General features: G+C 56.9%; 8 protein-coding genes across 8 annotated transcripts; 5 read left to right on the top strand and 3 right to left on the bottom strand.

Moving 5' to 3' along the window:
• Nucleotides 1–364: 364 nt before the first annotated feature.
• E0L32_006727 (uncharacterized protein) lies at nucleotides 365–1,888 on the bottom strand (the record flags this gene model as incomplete). Its single annotated transcript, XM_031141392.1, has 4 exons — nucleotides 365–1,254; nucleotides 1,347–1,485; nucleotides 1,538–1,648; nucleotides 1,709–1,888. 4 exons carry the CDS (start codon nucleotides 1,886–1,888, stop codon nucleotides 365–367), a joined length of 1,320 nt encoding a protein of 439 aa, XP_030994558.1.
• Nucleotides 1,889–2,659: 771 nt separating this feature from the next.
• Nucleotides 2,660–3,851, top strand: E0L32_006726 (uncharacterized protein; the record flags this gene model as incomplete). Its single annotated transcript, XM_031141391.1, has 3 exons — nucleotides 2,660–2,850; nucleotides 2,911–3,599; nucleotides 3,676–3,851. The coding sequence occupies 3 exons, from the start codon at nucleotides 2,660–2,662 to the stop codon at nucleotides 3,849–3,851; spliced, it is 1,056 nt and encodes a 351-aa protein (XP_030994557.1).
• Nucleotides 3,852–4,132: 281 nt separating this feature from the next.
• E0L32_006725 (uncharacterized protein) lies at nucleotides 4,133–5,924 on the bottom strand (the record flags this gene model as incomplete). Its single annotated transcript, XM_031141389.1, has 4 exons — nucleotides 4,133–4,949; nucleotides 5,015–5,103; nucleotides 5,217–5,246; nucleotides 5,304–5,924. 4 exons carry the CDS (start codon nucleotides 5,922–5,924, stop codon nucleotides 4,133–4,135), a joined length of 1,557 nt encoding a protein of 518 aa, XP_030994556.1.
• A 554-nt stretch (nucleotides 5,925–6,478) lies between these two features.
• E0L32_006724 (uncharacterized protein) lies at nucleotides 6,479–7,340 on the top strand (the record flags this gene model as incomplete). The annotated part of the gene is made up of 2 exons (XM_031141388.1): nucleotides 6,479–6,547; nucleotides 6,603–7,340. The coding sequence occupies 2 exons, from the start codon at nucleotides 6,479–6,481 to the stop codon at nucleotides 7,338–7,340; spliced, it is 807 nt and encodes a 268-aa protein (XP_030994555.1).
• A 1,797-nt stretch (nucleotides 7,341–9,137) lies between these two features.
• Nucleotides 9,138–10,453, top strand: E0L32_006723 (uncharacterized protein; the record flags this gene model as incomplete). The annotated part of the gene is made up of 3 exons (XM_031141387.1): nucleotides 9,138–9,255; nucleotides 9,313–10,084; nucleotides 10,204–10,453. The coding sequence occupies 3 exons, from the start codon at nucleotides 9,138–9,140 to the stop codon at nucleotides 10,451–10,453; spliced, it is 1,140 nt and encodes a 379-aa protein (XP_030994554.1).
• A 472-nt stretch (nucleotides 10,454–10,925) lies between these two features.
• Nucleotides 10,926–14,000, bottom strand: E0L32_006722 (uncharacterized protein; the record flags this gene model as incomplete). The annotated part of the gene is made up of 1 exon (XM_031141386.1): nucleotides 10,926–14,000. One exon carries the CDS (start codon nucleotides 13,998–14,000, stop codon nucleotides 10,926–10,928), a length of 3,075 nt encoding a protein of 1,024 aa, XP_030994553.1.
• An 827-nt stretch (nucleotides 14,001–14,827) lies between these two features.
• Nucleotides 14,828–15,586, top strand: E0L32_006721 (uncharacterized protein; the record flags this gene model as incomplete). The annotated part of the gene is made up of 1 exon (XM_031141385.1): nucleotides 14,828–15,586. One exon carries the CDS (start codon nucleotides 14,828–14,830, stop codon nucleotides 15,584–15,586), a length of 759 nt encoding a protein of 252 aa, XP_030994552.1.
• Nucleotides 15,587–16,363: 777 nt separating this feature from the next.
• On the top strand, nucleotides 16,364–20,500 carry E0L32_006720 (uncharacterized protein; the record flags this gene model as incomplete). The annotated part of the gene is made up of 3 exons (XM_031141384.1): nucleotides 16,364–16,784; nucleotides 16,845–17,279; nucleotides 17,331–20,500. 3 exons carry the CDS (start codon nucleotides 16,364–16,366, stop codon nucleotides 20,498–20,500), a joined length of 4,026 nt encoding a protein of 1,341 aa, XP_030994551.1.
• Nucleotides 20,501–23,861: the final 3,361 nt, after the last annotated feature.

Here is a 23,861-nt window from a genome sequence, read left to right as displayed (position 1 = left end):
AACTCCAGATTCCGCAATTCCCTCCTCTTTATCGCAAAGTTGAGGGACCTCCGCAGGATATGGGCACTTCGCATGTTTCTTTCTGGGACAAGGTTGGTTGGCGAAATAGCCATTGGTACTTCAAAGATGACTAATTACCGCTATATTGGTGTGTATCCGAAGGTATGAGTCTCGGCTGTGAGGGAGGTCCCAATCCAATGAAGCTAATATCAACGATAGGGGTCGCAGAATTGGAGAAACGAGGACTGTCGAGAGCAACAGAGGTGCCAGGAGTTGAGGGAAGAAGCCGAAGGCGTTCCTATTCCTGTGTGGGATCCTGTCCGTGGCCATGATGGCCCATTGCGAGAGCTGTGGGTGGCATAGTCTATCCCACGGATTGTGCCGAGAGTCCGTCAAGAAACGCAGTGAAATCGTCCAGCTCGTCCGGTATCTTCAACCAATGTCCTTCCTGTTCTGCTCCACTGTACTCTTTCCACTGCACGTTGAACCCGAGGTTTGTGAGGACTTTCTTTGCGTCACGCCCGAGCTCCACATCGACGTAGGCATCGTCATTGCCGTGTCCCAGAAAGATGGGGGTTTCCCGAGGCTGATTGTGCTCTTGTTGCTCGGTCCAGAGCCCATCGAGTCCACCTAACAATTCTCGAGGATGCGAGACAGGCTCTCCGCCAGAGGGTTCAGCAACAGATATTGTGTCTGGCAACACTGCTCTGATATCCTCGGCCAGAGGAAGCCATGTGCTGATACCAACAAATGCCCCTAGCTTTCTGTCCTCGGGTTGCTGAAGCAAAGTCCAAAGCCCAACTGCTCCTCCCTGGCTAATGCCGCACAGATATATATGCTCAGACCTGCCGCCCAGTCTTTCGGTCTCGGAAGCCAGCACTGAGCGCACATGAGACACCGAGGCCTTCAGGCTCTTAATTTGCGAGACTTTGGCCAGGTCCAAGTCCCCTGCCGAATAGGAATCAAACCAGGAAGGCATATGCTCCTCGAAGACCGTGCTCCAGACTGTCCGAGACGATGGAAAGACCCATCGCCAGGTTGGAAAATGTTCAGGGAGCGTCCGCCGGTCCGAAAGTTCAGACGAGAGAATCTCATCGGCAAACTCTTCCCCAGTGCTTCCCCTGCCGTGAAGGACGATGGCGGTGTGAGTATGCTGCTTCTGTGGCTCGACGATGTGCGTGTGACCAAACGCACTTTCTGCGGATGCATCCGTGGGCTCGCAGTAACTCATGATTGGAGCCGGCAGGCAGCCTCCTCAGCAAGGGGTTAAGAAAGCTTTGAATCACGTCTGAAAAAGCGATAATGTGATTGTGACGAGGTGGAAACTATCTAGTAGATGCCGTTACTAAAATCAACCACGACAGCTCTGTCAACCAGATCGCCAATGCTCTTGATAAATGCCTGGTGGGACGGATCTGTCTTGACGTAGTAGTCTCGATCCTCAGTGGAGGCGAACTCGACGACAAAACCGTGGGTGATGCCGCCCTGCCGTTTGCGTTAGAGAGTCGATTTGAGTTTGGTCAGACAGCAATCTTACCTGCAGCCCTTCAGGGGAATTGTCTTTGCCGCCTTTGAGGGAGATAATGTAGGGCGCCTGCTTGGTCGGGTGAATACAGCTCTCCTTGAGCGCAAGGAAGCGATCACAAGCCTGTTACATGCTCATCAGAGACCACTCTTTTTCGCTGTATGTCATGACAGGAGGACTTACGGCCTTGACGTCGTCAGCCGTTGCTTTGGCGCTGAACTGGAAGAGCACAGTATGCGTCACACTCGCGCTGGTCTGCGATTGGGCAGGGTACAGAAAGCCCGAGATTTGGGAAGATGTGCAGATGAAGAATATCAATGCCAAGGCAATGATGCCAGCTACAAAATGCCTGGGTTTTGCCATCGCGATGCAGCGTTGCTGGAAGAATGCGAGTTGTTCCTGCAAGGATTTTAACCGCGCCTTGACACGTCAGCCGGCCGGTGGGTTTTGGCGCTTAATTCCCGCTAATTTCCGCTGAGCTGCTGACCAACGATAACGTTTGGCGCTAAAATTGCGGCTTCTCAGCACTACACCTGTTGCGTTGCGTTGCTCAGCCTCAAAAACAATCCATCCATATGGTGGAGCATCGAGACATTGGCGCATCGGAGTTGGCAGACGAGAACAATCGAGACCGACGCTCCATACCGGCATGGCCAGGATCGAAAGACGTGTAATCTGAGCCAGGGGAGATCAGAATATGCTTGTAATTTCCAAGGGCAACTGATCTCAAGGAAAACACCATCAACATTGAAGGTTTAAAAATGCTTATCTCGAGATGCTGCGCCACTGTTTCGCCCACCAGTCCGTGGGGCTCCCTGCTTGAGCCATGTGCACAGTACGGCCTCAACCGCCATCGTCAGATCGAAACGGGTTAGGGCGGTCCGTATGTTTGATCCAGGACGCGTGTGCTGCTGTTCTTGGTAGAGGTCAGCATCAGCTACAAAAGGCTCTTTTTATTCTGAGCAGCTGGATTTGTCTTGACTGAGTGAGAGCCTGCATCGAAGAACGAGATACCGGGGTTCAATGGTGCATATTTGCTTCGCAACTACCTAGGTAGTACAGAATAAGCCCCTACACACAGAACCGGGAACGAGAGGAAACGAATACGGCATGCAGAAACGAACCACTCCCAAAATGGCCGCACCACAGACAATCCCCGACTTCGACGATCTTCCCAAGGTCGAGGGCATGCCCCAAGGCTGCGCATGGGGCATCTTCGACAAGGACGGCGAGAAAGACGTCTACGGAACCTTGAACCTCTTGACCCCAGACGTCGTAGCCGCTGCCGCGACCGAAGTCAAAGAGGGCATCTCCGTCTCGCTCAAGTAAGTCGCTCTTCCCGTGCACGACCAGACCACCGTACCTTACTCAACTCCTTCCCGCAGCTGGCCTCTGAACGGCTTCCCCTTCCCCATCCCCGGCCGCAAGGCACCCGTCCACACCGTCACCCCGCTCAAGGACGTCGGCTACGGCGCCGACGGCTGGGACGACGAGCTCGCCTTCAACACCCAGCTCAGCAGCCAATGGGACAGCCTGTGCCACTTCCACCACCAGGACAGCGGCCTCGCCTACAACGGCGCCCGCCCGACCAGGGCGAGCCTGACGGACCCGGCCGCCGCCGCCGCCGCGGAGCATCAGTCCGTCCTGCCCACGATCGACAAGTGGCACGCGCGCGGCGGCCTCGTCGGCCGCGGCGTCCTGCTCGACTTCGCGCGGTACGCAGACGAGGTCCTCTCGCAGCAGGACGGCACGAAGCAGACCTCGTACCACCCGGCCGACGGGTACCGCATCACGGTGGCGGACCTCGAGGCCGTGGCCGCGTGGCAAGGCGTCGAGTTCAGGCGGGGCGACATCGTCGTCATCCGCACGGCGTACACCGAGGTCATGGCCGCGCCGACGCCCGACGACTTCGCCCGGATGCAAAAGGTGCGGCTCAGCGGCGTGCACGGCACCGAGGAGACGGCGCGGTGGTTCTGGGACCGGCGCTTTGCGGCCGTGGCGGGCGACAGCGCGTCGTTTGAGGCGTTCCCGCCGCTGAGACCCGACGGGAGTGAGGGCGAGATGAGCGATCTCGGTAAGTTTCGTTGGCGGCGGGACAATTATACTGGGAAGGGAGCACTCCGCTTTGATCTAACGTGGATGTGTAATAGTCCTTCACAAGTACTTCTTGGCCATGTTCGGCATGCCGATCGGCGAGCTCTGGGATCTCAAGGCGTTGTCGGAGCAGTGCAAGAGGCTGGGCAGGTATAGCTTCATGCTGACTTCGGTGCCGCTAAACCACCACGGCCTGGTTGCTTCGCCGCCGAATGCCCTCGCCATCTTTTGATACAGGTCACGGAGTTGGTAGAAGGGGGAACAATTAGAGGGGAAATCAATTTGTCATCTAGTGGAGGCTCCTACTGGCCTTTGTCTGCTGGAAGAGTAATAAACACATCGCGCATGTTTCAAGAGGAAGAGCATAAAGCTCTTCAAACCAGCGCCTATCTCAATATGTCGGAGTCTTCCATCTCCAAGTGCCAAGAAAGAGAAACGCAATAATCCCGATGCCATGATCGGCTTATGCAACTGTTCTCATCCAGTCCACACCGAGGGACGGATCTGTTCCACTCAACGCTTTCGAGTGCGAGTGTTCCTCAAAGGGATCTTGAAGATATAGGAAGTAGGATGGGGATGACTCGCCATAGCATCGTTCCGCAACAAGCCCGAACCAGGGCCCTTGTCATCAATGGGCATATCATCAATTCGAGACAGCCACTCCGAGGCGGTCCAGAAAGCCAGGTTGTCGCTGCGAGTAGAGGACAGGTTACCATCCTCGCAGCCGTCCTCATCCCCACTCTCGGGCTGACTGGTGTTCTCGGGCGTCGCCGTGAGACGGAGGTACTTCTCGATGCGGGACTCCACCCTGGGGCCGATCGGCTGCGCGCGCAGGGCGGGCTGGGAGGCCAAGAGCTTGCGGATGTACTCGCCCAGGTCCTCCTCCTCACTGTCCGAGGCGTCGCCGTCGTCGATGTTGGACTCGGGGTTGCTGCTGCCCGGCGGGAAGACCATCCCATTGTGCTCGGGCCAGACGAGGCGCGCTTGGGCGGTGGAGGTGGCGAGCCTCGCGCCGCCGACGTCCATGCGGGCCATGAGCGCGCCGATTTCCTCCTGCGAGGCCGTGGCGGCCCAGCTGGCCTCCGGCTTGGGGACATCCTTGTTCTCGACAAGGTTGGCTTCAACTTTGTCTTGGGCCGAGCCTACCTTGATCTTGGTCCAGTCATCCGAACAGCCCGGGGGTGGATAGAAGAAGGAACGGGGCATTTCGGGCACGCGCTTGACGGTGACCTTCTCCGTGAGGCAAAAGGTGGCCAGGTGCGAGTCACCCGGTCGGTAGGGCTTATTGACGCTCTTGCCCCAGTCAGCTTTATGCCTGAGCTCCATGGCACTTTGCGTTGAATGTTAGTCTTCTGGGGGCGAGGTCACGGTGAATGAAAATAGATCTGAACTTACTCGAGGTTATCTAGCTCCAGCTTCGGAGGTGGGGGGCCCGCAGGAATCTTCTCAATCAGCTCGCGGTCCCATGCCTGATATTTGCGCATCTTGAACAGTAGTCAGTACCGTATAAGATGTCTCCATAAAAGCCGTCTGAGCTCGAATAGTCCGGGGCTGTGGATGGGGATAAGGCTCTCCAAGCCATCATGAGTAGACATACCAGACAGTTCAGGTCTGTAGTAAAGTCCGCCTGCAAGGCTCAGATTAATAAACGACCACGAAGGACTATCCGGGATCCCCAACGTACCAGTCCCCAATCACCGGCGCAGTCCTCAGCGAGAACGAATTGGAACACATCATTGGGGCGCGGGCCAGCAAAACGGCAGCTCTGAAGCTCGGCAGAATAAAAGTACTCGATTGCTTTGCCACAGAACGGAGTGAGCTTCTTTCCAAAGACCTCTGGGCAGGTTTGGAAGTAACGGCCGGTGCTGCGCGCGCACTTGATACAGGCAAAAAGGCCTCTGAACAGCGAAATGCAACCGGAGAGGATGCCGCCCCAGTTGTGACCTAGGCCGTTCTCGACACTGAGGACAACTATGCAATCTTCGACGCGAAGTGCGAACTTCTGCAGGGTAGCTACCTGGAATTCAGAGAGGTCGGAGCCCGAAGAGATCTCGTGAGTCAAGTTTGGGTTGGATTTCTTGACGTCCCAGCGCCAGGCCTCGATGATGGCCTTGGTGTTGAGTTCGGGCTTGGGCTCGGGTTCCTTCTCAGAAGAAGCACTTAGCTCTTGGGTCGGAGAGTTCTTGACCTCAGCTGAAGCGGGATTGTCGATTCCCGCCGGAATGAGCACGCGAGGCTTCTCCTTTGGAGAAGACAACACGGTCTGGTCCGAGGGAGTATTCCCGGATGAGACTGACGAAGCCATGAGGAGAGGAGGCGGCAAGGCGAGTGTGAAAGGAAGCCGGAAGAAAGGGAGAAAGAACAAAGACCAGAGTGCAATGTGCAGTGTGCAGCAATTCACTCCTCCTTGGTTGTTGAAGAGGGGGAAGAGTTAATTTCGAAACTCATATGGAAGAAAGGGTGAGACAAGGGTGAGACTCGGCCTGTTCATGGTCAAATGGCCAAGCAGGAAAAAGAGGGAGTGACAAGGAGGGCTCCGGCTGCTTCTACTCCTTGCCAGGTCGCCTTAGGGCATGAGAAGTTGAATGTCATTCACCGAGATATTGTCCAAAGGCGGGTCCCTGGCAGGATGATGCTGTCGATGCCTCGCAGCCTCGCACTTGTGCAAGTTTTGCCCTGCACATTATTTATTCCCCTGGAAGAGGGCAAGCTGGCTGGCAATTCTTTGGGGCTTTAATCTCTTTCATCACCGGGACAAAAGACAGACATTCGCATCGCGGGGCTTGAAAGCCGCAACGGTATCCTCGTATGTACTTCTATTCTCTCAACGCGGTTCGAATCTAACCGCGCTGATAGGACATGGCTCTTTACATGGAGTCCGACCTAGAGGAGACGCTGTCTCTCATGGAAGAGGTTTCGCTGGATCAGGTTCGCTGGTCCAATACCCCCGTACTTGAGTCTCTCAGCTAACTTCCTCTCTTAGCCATCGCGGCCCACCCTTTCCACGCATCCCGTTGCGTTCCGCAATCTCCCTCCCGAGCTTCGCGATCAGATCTACAAGGAAGTCTTGATCCACAAGGAACCGATCATTGTTGAGAAGGGCGACACACAGCGTCAACCGGTTACCGTGGGCCTCCTCCGCGCAAACAAGACCATACACGCTGAAGCCAGTCCGATCCTCTACGGCCAGAACTGGTTCGACCTCACAGACATGGAGGCGGACCCGATCATCCGCTTCTTCCGACAGATCGGCAGGCGGAACGCTGCCTACCTTCGCAAGATGCTCATCGACTTCCTTGATATCGACATCACCGGCCCTCTCGAGTTCACCATCATCGATGGTAGTGTCAGGGTCATGGCCGCCATCCAACACCACTGCGTCAATCTGGTCTCTCTCACGGTGTCTCTGCTGAACTGGCAGGGCATGGACAAGATAGATGTGCGGCCCTACATCTTGTGTGGCGCGTGGCTCTTCGAGAGCGCCCTCAAGCTGCTTGCCAATCAGATGAGAACCATCCCAACTCTGCGAACGATGAAGGCTGTCGTGTACGACCGTCATCTCGAGCATGTCGAGCGCATCTTGGCGAGACATGGGTTCCTTCTGTCTACAATCAGGTGGCCTCGAGGCATGCACAGGAATATTGCTGATGACGCGCAGCCGTTCCGTACCGCCAGACAGATCTCGTGGCATGAGGATTTGGTTTTTCCACAGTTCCCTTGAATCAAGGGTACGGGTATCGTTCACAAAGGCGAGGAAATAAGGAACTCGGGCACGCTCGAGGGAAAGATATCGGAAACCGGTCTAGCTATTCTACGAAAGGAATAAGGGATCATAGGTACCTCTTAACGTTGATAACTCAAACGTTGATAACTCAAACGTTGATAACTCAAAATGAAACGCCTCTCCTCGAACCAGCCCGACACACTGATAAGCTTGATGTCGTTGTCTTAGTTCCACTTAAGTTCCCTGCTCAGCAATGTGACAGAGACTGGAGCTACAACTGGGCCTGGACGGACAGTGCCGAGAAACTAGCACCTTGAGTCGGTCTAGACCGCAGAAGCCAGCAACGACAAATCGGGGACGTCATAGCTCAGGTCCAAGACTGGTCTAGTGGGGGAAGAATATCCCTTAACTGACTGAGGATGCAGGCCCAGGTTTCTCTGACCACAACAGAGTCCACTGTCAGAGTGGTTGTGGGTAGTGAGGGGTGAATTTTCATCCTCGAGCAACAGTCACTGAACAGTAGCATCGAAGTGAAGCTCCCGTAGCTGATTCCCGTGTTGCAATGCGGCGGCACCGGAAAGACAAGTGCTAAGCGAGCCGTTGAAACAGGCATTTTCTCCCGCCTGCCGCGTACCATGGCCACATTCCAGGTTACCTACCTACCTTTTCACGCCTTCCTCCATGCAAATAGAGTGGCTTGGTCGACAGTACAGCCGACGATGGTGGGTAGGAAGCAAGGGATCCGGGGATCGGACCAACCAAGCCAGCCAATCCATCCCGCCCCCGAATGCGGGGGAACATTGAACATAATCCGAGCTGAGGGAAGCAAAGTGCCAAGCTAACGAGGAAGCGCGAGCTTCAACCCAGGAACTATCCGTTTTGAGGACCCTGGTTGGCGCTAAAACGAAGTCTTGACGACATCGATTTTCCCATCACCAGAAAGGTCAACACCAGACGGCACCACAGCATCCCTCGCTCCATGGCATGCCGGCTAGGCCTGACAAGCGCTGTCGTAGGTCGTTGACCGGATAGAAAACTCAACCTTGGAAGTCTTCTATTTTTACGCCATCTTGGGCTTGGAGACGTATTGCACAAGCGCAAGCTCGACTTGAGCACCGCACGGAGCTGTCTTGCATTTGGTGCTTCTCTCTTCTGGGTATAATCGACCAACATAATATCAAAATGTTCAATCTGCTTGGCTTCGATCACCATTGCGTGTCTTGCAGTGCCGATTTCCTAGTTGGGCAGTCGTTCCACCATAGATGTGGCATGGAAGATCCCCTGACGGCACCATAGCCGGCTTGGCCAAGCCGTCTTCTCGTCATCCATCTTACCCGGGTCTGCACGACCCTGCGTGTCCATCGTCGTCTAAGCGTCTACCCTAACCGCTTTCTACTCTCTTCCATCCGAGCTTGCCAAGGGTAGCTGTCTCCAGTGAGGCCATATCGTGGTGCCACGCCAACGAGACCGGATGGCCTAGTGGCCCATTGGCTCCATACGCCGCCGCCTCTCTGGCCCTGGCAGGCTTCCTTGGCTTGGAGGTGGGTTGCTCGTCAACATCATAGGCTCGAGTGAGATCATGGCGAAAAGCATGCTGGGACTGTCAGGTCCTACATCGTTCCCCGCTTCCCTCGAGGCGAGGAACATCGCCGTGGCATTAAAAAGGGCGCCGCCGTCGCCCGTCATCGTCGCTGGTGTGGCAGCTCTACCTCCCTTCTCGTTTGTCCACCAATTCAGCTCGAGCCCGTGTGTGATATCTCGGCCACGAAAGCACACCTTCAACGACTAGCAAAGATGCAGCTCAAGTCTCTCCTCCCTCTGGCACTTGCCAGCAGTGCTGTGGCCCAGTCCAGCATGCCCAGCTTGGCAGATGCTCTGGCTTCTCAGAATGCCTCGCTCTCTGTCCTCAATGGTTCGTCATCCCTCTCCTCTGTTGGTCGAGCTATGGAATACTGACACTCGCACTCAGGTCTCCTAGCCACGCAGCCCGACCTCGTCAAGTCTCTCTCCAGCGCCTCCAACGTGACCATCCTGGCGCCCAACAACGCCGCCCTCTCCAAGCTGCTCAACTCGTCCATGGGCGCTGCCCTGGCCACCAACAAGGAGGCCCTCACCAGCGTGCTCATGTACCATGTCCTCAACGGCACGCACTACGGCTCCGACTTCACCAATGCCTCCATGTTCGTCCCGACCATGCTCAACAACCCCATGTTCTCCAACGTGACGGGCGGCCAGCGCGTCGAGGCCAAGCTGTCCTCGGGCAAGGTCACCTTCTTCTCGGCCCTCAAGGAGAACTCGACCGTCGTGACGCCCAACCTCAACTTCACCGGCGGCGTCATCCACATCATCGACTCGGTCCTCTCGGTGCCCATGAACGACTCGGCTACCCTCGTCGCCGCCAACCTGACCGCCGCCGCGGGTGCCATCAAGCAGGCCGGCCTCGGCGCCAACCTCACCATGCTCAAGGACGTCACCATCCTGGCCCCGTCCAACCAGGCCTTCGCCGCCATCGGCTCCCTCGCCGCCAACCTGACGACCGAGATGCTGTCCCAGGTCCTCCTGTACCACGTCATCCCTGGCGTCGACTACAGCCCCATGATCAAGAACGGCACCATGGTCAAGACAGCCGGCGGCATGAACGTCACCTTCACCGTCGACAACGGCACCGTCTACGCCAACTCGGCCAAGGTCGTCCTGGCCGACGTGCTCGTCAGCAATGGCGTCGTCCACGTCATTGACGGGTGAGTCTAGTTCTCCTGTGCCGTTCCTTCATGTGTCTCATTTCGCAACTCTCCCTTCTTTCATTCTCTTTTCATGAACTTCAATCTAGATCACCGACTAACGATGATTACCCATATAGCGTCCTGAACCCCCAGAACAGCACCGCCAAGCCCAACCCCTCCGCCAGCACCCAGGAGCCCGCCTTCACCGGCGCCTCCAGCGCCAGCGGCGGCGGCGTCCCCTTCACCTCGGGCATCCCGGTCCCGACTTCGACTGCCCCGGCCGCCACTGGTGCGACCTCGTCCACCAAGAACGCCGCCCCGATGATGACCGGTGCTGTCGGCGCTGCTGCTCTGTTCGGTGGTGCCGCCGTCCTGGTCAACTTGTAAAATGCAGGCACCACATGACGATAAAAGCTTCGAAAGAAAAAAGCCAATTCTGTTAGCTGCCTTTGATTCTTTGAGTTAGGGCGAGTGGATGGCCGTAATAATTAGATGTTAGGGAGAGCAAGAATGATGCCAAGTGTGTCCTGCTGTGTCGTGCTCTGCATATCTTGTATGATTCATTGCGTTGGAGCGAATCGGATTCCTAATCTACTTTCACAAACCGAACCACAAAAAGATATTTTGACAGTATCACTTTCTATTCGTGCTGATGATTTGTTATGCTCCTACAAATGAACCTCAATGTGCCACACGACGCCTGCAAGCGACCACTCCAATCCATCCCACGATCCAAGTACACACTTAAATCATAAAATGTCCATCACAGGCGACACAAAACCATGTACACATGCACCCTCACCCTTCTTACACCCCTTATGCCTCACAAAGTTACTCACCCCATCGTCCCCAACTGAGGTCACGCACCCTCCTCCCTAGCCCGCCGGAGAAACAGCTCCAAGACACCCCTCTGCCTGTCCTCGAGCGCCTTGGCCTCCTTGCTCTTCTCGGGCCTCCCGCCCGCCGCCCGGCAGACCAGCCCACCAAACACCTCGGCATACCTCCTCTCGCGCGCCTGCCGCCGGTCCAGCGCCGCCCACGAGGCCTTGAAGCTCGACGACCGCCGCCCGATGCTCCCCAGCGCAGCGCCGACGGCGCCCCCGCGCCCCGCCGCCGACGGCGTCCTCGTCGCCTCGAGGTCGGCCTGGCTCAGCGGCGAGAGCTCCGCGACGATCTTGGCCAGGGTGGTCGTCAGGAAGACAAACGCGATGTTGTGGTTCGGCGCCGAGGACAGGATGTCGAGCACGGTCTGCTTGTCGTCCTCGGCGGCCGGGTCGCCCGCCGCCTTGGCGAGCGAGGGGAGCGTCGCCTGCTCAATCCTCGTCCAGAGCGGGACCGTGACGACGCCGTCCGTCAGGCCGCGGAGGAAGAGCACGAGGGCCTCGCTGACGGCCTCGAGCCTCCTGAGGGCGGGCGTCTCCGGGTCGAACGCGTCGGTGATGTGCTTGTCCTCGTCCAGCGCCTCGATGACTGCGCTCAGCTGCTCCAGGTCGACGCTGTTGAGTCGGTCCGCGAACGGCCAGCCCGCCTTGTCCTGCGGGATCTGGCAGTCCTCCAGCATCTGCGCGTCGGCGACCACGCGCTCCGTGAGCGTCTCCACGGCCTCTGTGAGCTTGAAGAGTTCCTTGGGAGCGGCGCAGCGGACGGGCAAGTCGTACGGGATGGAGCCTGTGGGGGCACCGTCATCCTGGCGGGAGGTTAGGAACGCCCGTATGCCTCCATCGGGGACCCGGATTAACTCGTCGATGGATCTCCCCATGCAGGTAGGCACCCAGGCCGCCCTGACGGGGATGAAATGGTCTCGCCCATCTGTCACGCGGAGGACGAGCACGTCTTCTAGCTTGAGCTGGCCGTCATTCAGCATACGCACGTGGGACAGCTCGTTAACCCAGACCTCCAGCAGCGCATGCACCGTCTCACCAGGCTCCAGAGTGACTTCTTTGCCGAGATCGATGGCATCAGACTCAACGGCATCAGGGTCAGACCGCGCGAACGCGGGAGTGAGCCATTGGGGGTCATTGGGGCCGTCGGAGTCCTCTGTACTCGGCTTTTCGACGAACGAGAACGTTGCAGCCACTCTGCCCGTGTTCGCAAGAGTCAATGTGGTTGTTTTCTTTTGGAGATACCGTACATCCCCGAAATAGACGGCCTGATCTGACCCATGCTCGTTGGCTTTGGGATCAGGCTTGTCAACGACAATTGTGATGCCCGGCCTCCCTTCGTTTTCAGCACGGTCCAGTTCCTTGGCGACTTCAGCATGTACCTTTGCCTTCATTTCAGGGACCACAGCATCGTAATCGAGGGTGAATATTGAAATTATCGGCTTGTGATCTGACGACTGGATGCGCTGATGCGAGGTGTAAATATCGAGACGGATCCGATCCACGAAGCCCTCTTTCGTGACCACTTCTTCCGGTTCTTCGTCTTCTGCATCATCGTATTCATCGTAATCAAGACTCGTGCTCGACTTTGTAGGATTCTCGCCGTCATTGTCTGGATCGTAGTCGAACAACACTTCGTCGTCGTCCCCAGCCTCTTCCATGCCGCGTGCCTTCATCTCTTCGTCCTTCTTCCGCGCCTCCTCTTCCTCCAGTTTCCGTTTCTGGTATTCTTCTTTGTCCTTCCGCGTTCTGTAGAGGATGCGATCGCACCAGCTAGGGGCGCGCTGCTTCTCACTTGAATCGAACAAGCCCACCGTGCCGACATCGTATTTGTACGATGGGAGGAAGGTGACCTTGCCCTCGCGCCATCCATCCTGAAATACCTTGCCTTGGTGCATCAGCCGACGCAGCTGATCATGTGGGAGGAGAGAATCTAGCGTAGCTTGTAGCGAAGCGGGATCATCGGAAGGATCCGGCAGGAATTCATCTGGATCTGGAAGTGTTTCCGACTCTTCGTCGGTGCTCTTGTTGGTGGACTGTGAAACTTCCGATCTCTTGTCCGTTGATTCGTCGCTGCTTTCTGATGACCGCAAGACGATAGGATCCTCGCCCCCAAGCGAATCGTTCTTGGCATCCTGGCCGGCACCGTACTCGCCGCTGGTGTGAAGCGTCAGAAGCCGGCGGATGTCATCTCCTGGTAGGCCATCTAGGCGGAAGTTGAGGTCTCCGAACCAAAAGGCAAAGTCTTCATCGCCAACCTTTTCCGGCTCTTCCTCTTGAACACCCCCGGGATGTGTGACAGGGTCGAATTGAGTACGACTGACAATATGTGCCACATCCCAGCAGCGTCTTTCAACGTAGGATGAGTCAGTGCCACTTGCAAGATGGCAATTGAGGAACAACAGTCTTGTGGTCTCCCCAAGCACGATCCTCGTCGCGATCGATCCCTTGTTTCCGAGATAGCCAAGAAAACCTGTGCCGACGGGACAGGTGCTCACGTTGGTGATCGAAGGCGCGACCTCGGGAGAGGCGTAGATCAGCAGCAGCAGTCCCGTCATTTGTTCCGAGGCAATGTGCTGGTACCCCTCAGGTAGAGCAGCTTCGATCGCCAACTTCCACTTGTCCATTGCGCCACTGTCGGCATAGACGCGACCCACGTACTGCGAGGCAGCATTCAGGTCGACCACCTCTTGGAGGCCCAGAACGTACAATCCGATATCTTTGCCTCCCACGAGCCGGACGGCGGTGGGATCGTCCTCCAGAGCGACGCTGCTATCTTCCCTGATCACAGCTGGATTATGAGACAAGTCGATTGAGGCGAGCCGTTGGTCGATCCCCTTGCCTGACACAAACCATCTCTCCAAGTCCTTGTCAGTACCGGGTTTTGCAGCCACGTTCCACGTGCCAACCTTGACCCGGATGCGGTGGGGGCGGATGTATTCGGCTCGTCGCGCATGCACAGCTCGGTGAAGGGATTGCGGGCTCGAGGTGAGCTCGTCTAGCTTTGCCTCGGTTGCGTCTGGCTCAGGGCCAGCAATAGAGGTCGAGGCCATAGCGACAAGGTGCACGTGTAGCTTGGGATGCTTGAAGATTTGTACAGGGCGGCCGTCAGGGCAAACGTATGACAGGGCGTTAGTGTCACCTGGAGGTCAGAACATATCCACGGTACATAGGCATGTCCTTTACAGCGAGATATTGTCCATAATCCTTTTCTGTGCTGTTCGGCCGACTTTGGGATTCGGGAGGGAGAATCGGGATTGTCGTCTGCTTCGACTGGGGTCGATCTGACTCGGCCTATGAGAGTCCGGGAAGCTGGAACTGAACAACAGCAATTACTATAATACGGTTATATGGTAAGAAAGAATCTGTTTGGACAATTGTATCGAATGCGACGGGAGAAGATCGTCCAACTTGGAACCCTCAGCTGCCTTGGCAGACCTCGAGGATGGATGGATGACGCGGGTTGCGTCGCTGATAAGAGGCTTATCGCGCCCCTCCCACAGCTAAGCTCGCCCGCTGGCATCCCTGGATTCCCTGGAAACCCCACCAAATCTCGAAAGATGCCACTGGAAGGAGAGGCTGGCACGTGGCTGGGCCGCAATCGTCACCTCCAAACTCCCATCAGCCTTCGAAAGACTGCCCTCGCTGAATCGCGACCAAAGTTCAGCCAGTGCCATATTCATTCCAACTCTCGAGTTAATTCCCGTGGTATACACATCTTGTATCAGTGGGAGTGCCACAGAACACACCTTCTCGTAACTGTGGTTCTCCAGCCACGCGCCAGACGTATCGCATTTCGCGGCCCGAGATTCTCTCGTCCAAGGCTCTCAACGAAAGAGCAAGGTAGACAACTCCAAAGACCTCATCGGGACCCCTCGCGATGAGTCGCCCAACGCCTCGCAAGGCGCGTCACCGCCACAACCCCAGCGGAAGCGGGCCCCGGATCGCCGCTGCTTCGGACTACGAGTCGGATGCAGCCCAATACTACTTGGAGGAGCGAGGGATGGAGTCCTTCCCCCAGATCCCCGAGCGAACGAATACCGAGCTGAACCTCACCGTCTTGCAACGCTATCTCTCCGATATCCAGAGCATCATGTCCATCGCAGCGAACGCTGTGGTCTACACTTTCAGCCCTGAGACGCAGAACTGGGACAAGTCCGGAGTGGAGGGGACCCTGTTCGTCTGCGAACGAGAAGCCGTTATGAGCGGCAACAAAGCGATACCTAGAGCATGCGTTTTTGTGCTCAACCGGAAGGGACTGGACAATGTCATTGTGGACTTGGCGAATGTCAGCGACTGCGAGTTCGCAGCAGAGCTGTTGATACTGCGGCTGAGGGAAGAGGACGGGTCACAGGGCGGCCAGGGAGCTCCTCGCGTGCTGGGCATCTGGATCCATGCCGACAAGGACGACACTCAAGAGGTGAACACGGCCATCATTCAGGAGTACTTCCGCCAGATTCAGCTGGCCCTGGGAGAAGCCTCGTCCGAGGGTGTGCATGATCTCCAGAGCTCGACAGCCAGCTTGCGGCCGCAACAGGAGGAGTTCCTTGGCCCGGCTATGCAGGCCATGGGACGACGGGTGAGCTTGAGCGATCTTTTCGGCCAGCGCGCAGGGGAAGTCAGCGAGGGCGGTGCCTGAAGTGTCGCACCTTGGCATCAGGTCCGTTGCTGGCACTCCTCGCTTTTGGGGGCCAAGAGTCAGCACTACGACTGCACTAGTCCCGTTTCTCAATGCAAGATACCCAGCATGACTTTGATTTTGTTTTGAGCGAAGAGCCCACCGACTTCCGTTTGACATTTGCGTCCAGGGGGAATGGATCACTACGAGAAAGCCTTGTGTAATTGTGTCCTTGCAGCATAAAGTTATCGACCAGCCTTGGGTCCATCGTCAATCTTTCGCCAGAGTCCTTTCATTTGTAGGGCTGAGCATCCCATTCCCCGGAGTACGTGCTCCAGCTCTAATTGCACAGACCACACCTTGTATTTGTATTATGATGATGCGGCGGGAAGACGTTTCACGCCTGGCCACAGTCGGTTAAGGTCTGATGTGGGTCAGGGGTTCAGCCCAATCGCTGGGCCTGTCAAAATCCTACGGTTTCATAATCCTAGAAGCTTGACAGCTTGATAGATGGAGTCCGCTGTAAAGCTTGCCGCTCGCACTCGCGACAACTGCACTAGCTAATCATTACAGCGCTCTTCAACCCCTGGGTTCGGAGCCCTGCAGCTCGCATTTCATGATCGTCCCAGGGATCTCAGCCCCTTTCATCCTAACTGCAGGGTTGCCACTGGTCACCGATATCATGGATAACAACACCTCTGCCCTATCTCTACTTCCCCTCATCGTCCGCCATGAAGATCATGGTTATTCTTCACTACCAAGAGGGCTTCCGGCTCACAGCTCTATCGCCAAGTCGCCATGGCTTCGAGGTACAGCCCCGGGGGCAGTCCTGACAGCCATGCTCGAAATGACTCTGGAAATCTCAACTTTTCGAAGCCGCGCAAACCCTCCGGCTCGGACCACTCTCTCAAAGATGGAGACATGGGAAGTCGGCATGCTCAAGCCCAGGTGACTACTCAGGCTGCCGAGGAACCTCTGTTGAAGGACGACACGGCAGGTGGTGGTCGCGAGACGAAGTTGGGCAACTTGGGCAGACGACTGGGCTGGAAACAGCGCTTGCCCTTTCACCTCGGGCCGCTGTTTCTCGTCCCGTTGATCATTCTCTTCGCGTTGATGATCGGCGCGCTGGAGGTCTTGAGATTCTTCTCGGACCGTGACCGAGGTATCGTTGTCGCGACTGAAGACAGGCACTACCTCTGGACATATGGACCGACTTTGAGTAAGCATTTTCCGTTTCACCTCCCATGATTCCACAGACGCGGTGCTGACAAGACTCAAGTTCTCACCATCGTTGCTGCATTATGGGGCCAACTCGAGTACCGTGCGAAGCAGGTCATGCCATGGGCTGTCATGAACGGAGAGCAAGGCCAGTCTGGCAAGGGGCTTCTTCTCGACTATCTGAGTCCGATCAGCTTCATCGCCCTGTTCCAGTCCGTAAAGAGACGGCACTTTCTCGTCACGCTAGGGATCAGCGGCACGCTCGTGCTTCGGGTGCTGATCATCGTGTCCACCGGCCTCCTGAGCCTTCGGAGCCAACAGCTTGCCGGGAGTACCAACATCACGACTCTAGACCGCTTCAATCTATCCCAGGCGCAGAACGAGAGAGCCACAAATGCTGGCGTCACCCTCTGGACCATATCTCAGCAAAACGCGTCGTATCCTGCAGGTACAACTCCAAAGGTCTCTGTCCAATCTTTTATTGGTCCCGGCGACAGTGAGTCCTTCTCCATGCATGATCCTTTCGGTCGGTACTGACTGGGAACAGGCAGAGCAAACACCCTTGCAGGGAATGTATCTGTTTTTGAAGCATCAACGACATGCGATAAATTCTATTGGCAATGGGACAAAACCACCAAGAAGTTCAACTTCCCACTGAACGACCTGCTCTCTGAAGACGAGAAGAAGCTCTTGAATCCTCTCTGCAGTTATGTCGAAGAGCCCAACAACGAGCCGACCATCAACCAACTGTCATCCACTCATTTTGACAGTCCGTGGGCTCTCGACCCCTGCGATCCAAAGTTGAAGAACGACTTCTCGAGGCGGATATTTCTTTCTATGTCCTACCCACTGGAAGGCAATATGAGAGGAGCATCGGCAGTCCTGTGCAATGCCACTTACACCATTACGCGACGGGAGGTCACGACGACCTGGGCGGGTGGTGCTCCTGGGGACGTTCGAAGCGTATCGAACGAGATTCTCGAGACATTGCCACTCGGTACCACTCCAGCCGCTCTTACGGGAACGCTGGTCAACCCTTTTGGGCCCGAGGTGAACAACCTCAACCCGTTTCCCTCAAACAGAACTACATGGTTCAGTGTCATGAACTTTACTCAGCCCCAGGCAGATCTGCGGACGCTGTCAAGCCTGGATACGTTCCCTGATCTATTCCAGCGGGTCTTCAAGAGCGCCGCCGCGCAGGTCATCAAGGGTGGTTACAGCAACTCGGCAGCAAACCAAACCCAAGTCATCGGAGGATTGATGACCTTCGACAGCCAGAGACTTGTGGTTGAGAATGTGTCCCTTAGAGTCATGGAATCGCTTCTGGGCCTCATGATATTGGTCTGTGTGGTATTGTGTGTTCTTCAAATCGAGGCGACGTTTCCTCGTGACCTTGGCTCGCTGATGGCAATGGCGTCCGTACTCTCACAGAGTCCAGGATTGACGCGGGCTTTGAGTGGAACGAGCGACTACCCAAAGGAACACTTGGACAAGACGCTGGATGGGTACGACGCTCGTGCATTTATGACAGGGGAGGCTGCCAAAGCCAAGATTGAGGTGCGCGATATGCTGCCGAGGGAGACGAGGGAGCAAATCAAGAACGAGACCAGCACCATACCTCCTCTCCCCGAGAATGAGTGGTGGATGCCCGTTGGCGGTGCGGCGAGCTACAGAATAGGGCTCATTGTCCTTACCTGTGGGCTTGTGGCGGCGCTCGAGGCCTTGTATCAGACATCGATCAAGAACAGAGGCCTTCTCCAGGTATCAACTGAGGGCTACGCAAAGTACGGATGGCTCTTCCTCCCCACGCTGACCATGGCCTTGGTGGCAATCTCCTACACCACCATCGACTTCGCCGCCCGCACTTTGCACCCGTATCGAGAGCTCAGGCGGCTCAAGGAGAACAACGTCGATACCATGGTCTACGATCCCTTTGCGCGGACGACCCTGTTGGCCGTGCCCCATGCTCTTGGTCGCCGTTACGTCGCTCTCTCGGCGGCTATGATTACGTCTGTGTTGGGGCCGCTCCTTACGATTGCTGCGAGCGGCCTGTTCACTCCTACCTTTGTGCCCGCCACCCAGAACATGACCCTCAAGCTGGACCGATGGTTCGACATTAGCAACTCAGCCCTCCTCGAGAACAAATATGCACTCAAAGGCGCAACTGGCGGCACTCCAGCAGACGTTGTCGTCAACCAGGCCATTCAGTACAATAACCTGTCCTACTCGCAGTGGACATATGACGAGTTTGCATTTGCGTCCATCAATCCGGACACGTTCCGCGGCCAGGATATGTCCAACCGCACGCTGGAGGCGCGTCTCCCCGCAGCGCGTGCACAGCTCAACTGCACGCCTATTGAGGCTCAAAAGACCACATTTCAGGCGAACGGGTTGGGCTTTTACATCCCCATCACGGCGCCGCCGGGCTGCAAAGCCCACGAGGACCCCGCGAATACCACCCTGTTCGTCACGAACCAGAACGTTGCCACCCCGGACGACGGCTTCTTCGCCCACTGGGCCTCGGTCTTCGGGTCCATCCCGCAAGACCTCTTGGACCTCTTCTCGGGCGCTCTGGACATCCGCACGCCGTACTCGGCCTGCGGGGACGACACGCAGCACCTCTTCTTCATCTACGGCCACCAGACGGGCAACGTGACCGACGACCTCACCGTGCTGCACTGCATGCCCTACGTCGAGGCCCTCCTCGTCGACGTCAGCCTGCGGCTCCCCTCGCTCGAGATCGACGACCAGACGTCGCCGCCGCCCCGCGCGGTCGAGGGCACGGCGCGGCCGTTCGACCGCGTCAACGCGACCGCCGACTCGATCCCGTTCCCCTTCCCGGCCACGGGCCAGGTCACCGGCCGCAAGCTCGACGCCTTCTTCACCATGGCGACTGTGGGTCGCGACGGCACGCCGCTCGGCCAGCTGATGGGGCGGGACAACGCGGGCCGCATGCTGCGGACTATGAACCACCTCTTCGCGCAGCTGTGCGCGCAGACACTAGGGCTGGTCTACCGCGTGCCGATGGCGGCGGTGGGGGCGACAAGCACTGCCGCCTCGGCCAGAAGAAGACAGGAAGGCGGCAACCTACCCTCCTCCTCCTCGAACCCCCTGACAGCAGCGGCAGCAGCAGAGTCGGTCCCCGGCGCGGACCTGCCCCGCGCCGCCGCGGCGACGGGCACACTGCTCGGCGGGGCGACGCGCCTGGAGCAGAGCAGCGTCTCGACGCGCATCCTCGAGGGCCTGCTGCTGGGCATGGCCGTGGCGGCGGCGGCGTCGTTCGCGCTGGGCGGCGGGGTGCGCGTGCTGCCCAAGAACCCGGGCAGCCTGGCGGCGCGCATGAGCCTGCTGGCCGACAGCGAGCTGGTGGAGCGCCTGCGGGACGGGCGGGTGGTCTGGGGCGGCGGCGACGGGCGGCGCGGTGGTGCTAGCACCACTAGGAGCGGGGAGGAACAGGAGGAGAAGCAGGGCAGTGGCAGTGGCAGTAAGGGGGATGGGAAGAGGAAGGCGTACTCGCGGGTGCGGGTTGTCGAGGATGGGGAGGAGAAGGGCTGCGATAGCTTGGAGAACTTGAGCTATGGGCTGACGTGGTGGGCAGCTGGGAGCAGTCGCAAGGGGAAGGGAGGGAAGAATCGGTATGGAATTGATGGATGGAGGCCCGAGAGGGCGGAGAGGACGCGGTCGTTGTCGTCGTCTTCGTCGACGAGGTCACCGTGACGAGTGTTGACGGAAATAGGAAGTGGTGATCATCGGTGTGAATATTACGTATTTCGTTTTGATGCCGGGCATCGACGGCTTTCCCCTCTGCGATGGCATGCATGTAGTACGAGTCTGGGGTCCGGGGATACGCCCTTTTCATTACGTTTTTGCGAAGTGAGCCATTGTGTATTTGCTCCTCATGTTGCTTTCTGTTATGTCATAGTGCCAGACAAAGTGCCGGGACCGCGCGGGGATTGTCTGGAGATGCTTGGAGATACCCTCAAAAAGAAGATTGAACTTGATTACCTCCGCAGATCTCTCTGCCTCTAAGCGGCCGGTCTTTCCCGACAGGATTGAAGCTTACTTGTTGCCGTCTTTTGTTCCTCTCCGCCTGCATCGCGGAGATGCGGGTTTCGGACGAGGACGAGAAGACGCCAGTGACATAACAGAAACACCGTTGGGGGTGCAGCTATGTGTCAAGGCTTGTAGTTGAAAACACGCGAGTGATAGTTATCAGCGACAGCCGTTGCCTTTCTCGTCGACCGAGGTCGCTTACTCCCTAGTGCGGAGTTGAGGCCGGGTCCTGGGACGACGGGAAGGACGGGTACACAGGACGGACGTACTTGGAGAGCGAGGAGGAAGCAAACCAACGAACGACATGGCATGCATACCATGCAATTTCTCCGCATTAGTGATTGCTTGTTCTAATGGGAATCTATCCTATCAGAGACACCGAGATGTCACCGAGACGAGTGTCCACCACGGGGGCGACATTTTGCCATCTGCTATGGAGAAGTCTACGAAGTAGAGGTGGGAGGGCACGGAGATTATTCAGGACTTTCACTAAAGTACCGGTAGGGCATCAAGGGCATACACACACACACACACACACCGCGAGGGCCGGAAGCTAAGGGGAGCCAAGTCCTGCATGTCGGTAGATCGCCGCCTTGCCGAGGGAGGCTCAACAAAGCCCAATGAGCTGCCATCTTCCACCGCAGGTTAGGGGCTTCTGGAAGGGAGGGAACTCCGTCCCGGGCACAAGTGCCGCAGACCAATACTGGCCACTAACCTGATTCTGCAGTAGGCTGGCGGTATTGTATCCAAAGGGCAGTCCTTTTTTGTTCCTTCGATGATCTCATCACGGACGGACCATTGAAGACTTTTTGAGCCTCATCCTTTCTCCAAATGGCATTCTTCGCGACGCCTTGCAAACCCAATCTTCCCTGTCCCCTTCGTGTCTCGCATTTTCTCCACGATCCTGGGGAATTAGTGATCTGGGGTGCACAAACCGTTCCCATTTCCCTGAATTCCTGTTTGTCATCGCGTCAGGATTGACGTCGTTAGTAATGCCCGTGGCGTTGGATGCGGTCGTGTCGCGGGTCCTGCAGGTTGGGCGCAGGCACTTGCCATCGTCATCCAGACAGGGAGGGCTCAAGAGGCGTGGAGACGATATCCATCGAGGGAACCCACAGTTGGAGGGCATCGTGTGTTTTGAGTGGGTGTGAGGGGGGATGCAAAATTATGCACACGCGACACAATCACAGACAACGGAGGATGGGAATACGGCGGCGGTGATGTCTGTTTCGTCGTCTTGCTCCTTCTTGACGGCACGCTGCCACTGTCTGCCGGGAACGGCATCACAAGGCCATACACATAATTGGGTGGGCATGGCCTCGCTCGCAGCAAACAGGACAGTAAAACAGTGACGATGGGTCGAGAAGAAAAATGCGATTGTGTGGATGTGTGTGCTGCTCTCCGACGACTGGAGTGAAGTGTGTACAAGGTGAAGAGGATTGCGGTGGTCCCATGACTCGAGCGAGGCCACCGCGGTTTCTGGCGACTCGGGCCCTAGTGCCTGCCGACTCGGCAAGCGCAAAAGCCATCCAGCAATTCCAGCTACCTACCCAGGTACCCAAGGCACAGACCCGGACGCCCCGGTAGGGCGAGCGTCTGGTGGGCATATCAGCTGGGCAGCCACCGGGCATGGCGAAAAAGTATGTCGGGACAACTGAACGACGACCTGCTTCACAATGGCACCGACACTGGCACAACGCTACGTTACCCTCGTCGATTCGTCAATCAACTCGACAGTCGCTGCATTCGCATCACAAGACCCTACCTGATTTTCCCAGGACCAAGGAGCGAGAGACTGATCAATCCCAACATCAGTAGCTTTCGCGGTTCGCATTGCTAAGAAAGCAGGCCATCCAGGCCATGTGCGCTGCTGGCGAATTCCTTCAGGGCATGCTCTTACCTAACATATTGGCCTCTCAGCCACAGGCACGCTCGCAAAATGCAACGTGGGTCGGGTCCGGACCTGCGCAAAGCCCTAGCGGCCGAGTCGGGTCCTGAATAGCGCTAGATCAGCAAACCTGCAACGCCTGGAGCTAGAAAACTACAGTGGGTACCAGACGCTAAAAGCTTGACAAGTACTTGTACCAGTCTCTGGGAGCCTCCTGCTCCCTACTTTAGCCCAAAGTATCTCCTGATGCTCGAATCGGTCAGTCAACGGGGCAAAAACCAGCGCTTGTTTTACGTACTGGCAATGCCTTCAGGCTCCACCGCAGAGCCCACTTGCTCCCTTCCCACGCAAAACACTACGCTGCCATCTCTCGCATCTCGTACTCGACTCGCAGGCAAGCCGCGGCCGGAGTCTCCAGACCATGGCGGCCACTTGGCACTCAGGCCAGGGGTTCTGGATTAGGACCGACGAGCGGCCTATCCAGCACGCCCACTGGCTACGCAGGCTGGCAACCTCCGAGATGTCGTCGTCGAGCTCCAGTCCAGTGCCGGCGGTGGAGCGGCCCTGGTGCGGGCTTGGTAGGCTTGGTAGGCATCTAGTGGCATGAGGGTTATTATTAAATCTAGGATCATGCCTCTGCCCAGATCTCTCGTCTTCCCTCTTGGCTCATGATCTTGTGGGAAGACACCAAAGCTTGGCTACCAGCGCTGGCCCTGTCATCGAGTTGAACTACCCCGTGTTGCACGACGACCCTTGTATACGCGGAGACAGCATCCGGAGACTCATCCACCTCCAGACCAGCAAGGCCACAAGAACAAGCTGCTTAAATAGCATCCAGTCCACACTTTGTTTTGACTCTGTCCGTCTCGCCTCTTGGACTCAACTCCAAGCCCAAAGCCTGTTCGTTCCCCACGGGACAAGAAACCCTTTTACACAAACCAAACTCGGATATCAAGAGGCAACTCAAAGAGTGTTTGAGCCGGCCTCGACATCAACATACATACACACCCACCCTGAACATCGTGAAGAGTCAAGTCAGTTCTGCAAAACTCTGCACTGCCTTCCTCACAAGGATCTCAGCATTCAAACAAGGAAAGCTCGATCCTTACACAGACACACACACACACATACATCACC

This window comes from Thyridium curvatum (genome assembly GCF_004353045.1).
Source record: "Thyridium curvatum strain D216 chromosome Unknown NODE_39_length_367864_cov_79.813791, whole genome shotgun sequence".
NCBI lineage: Eukaryota > Fungi > Ascomycota > Sordariomycetes > Thyridiales > Thyridiaceae > Thyridium > Thyridium curvatum.
This window is presented reverse-complemented; position numbering and strand designations above follow the sequence as displayed.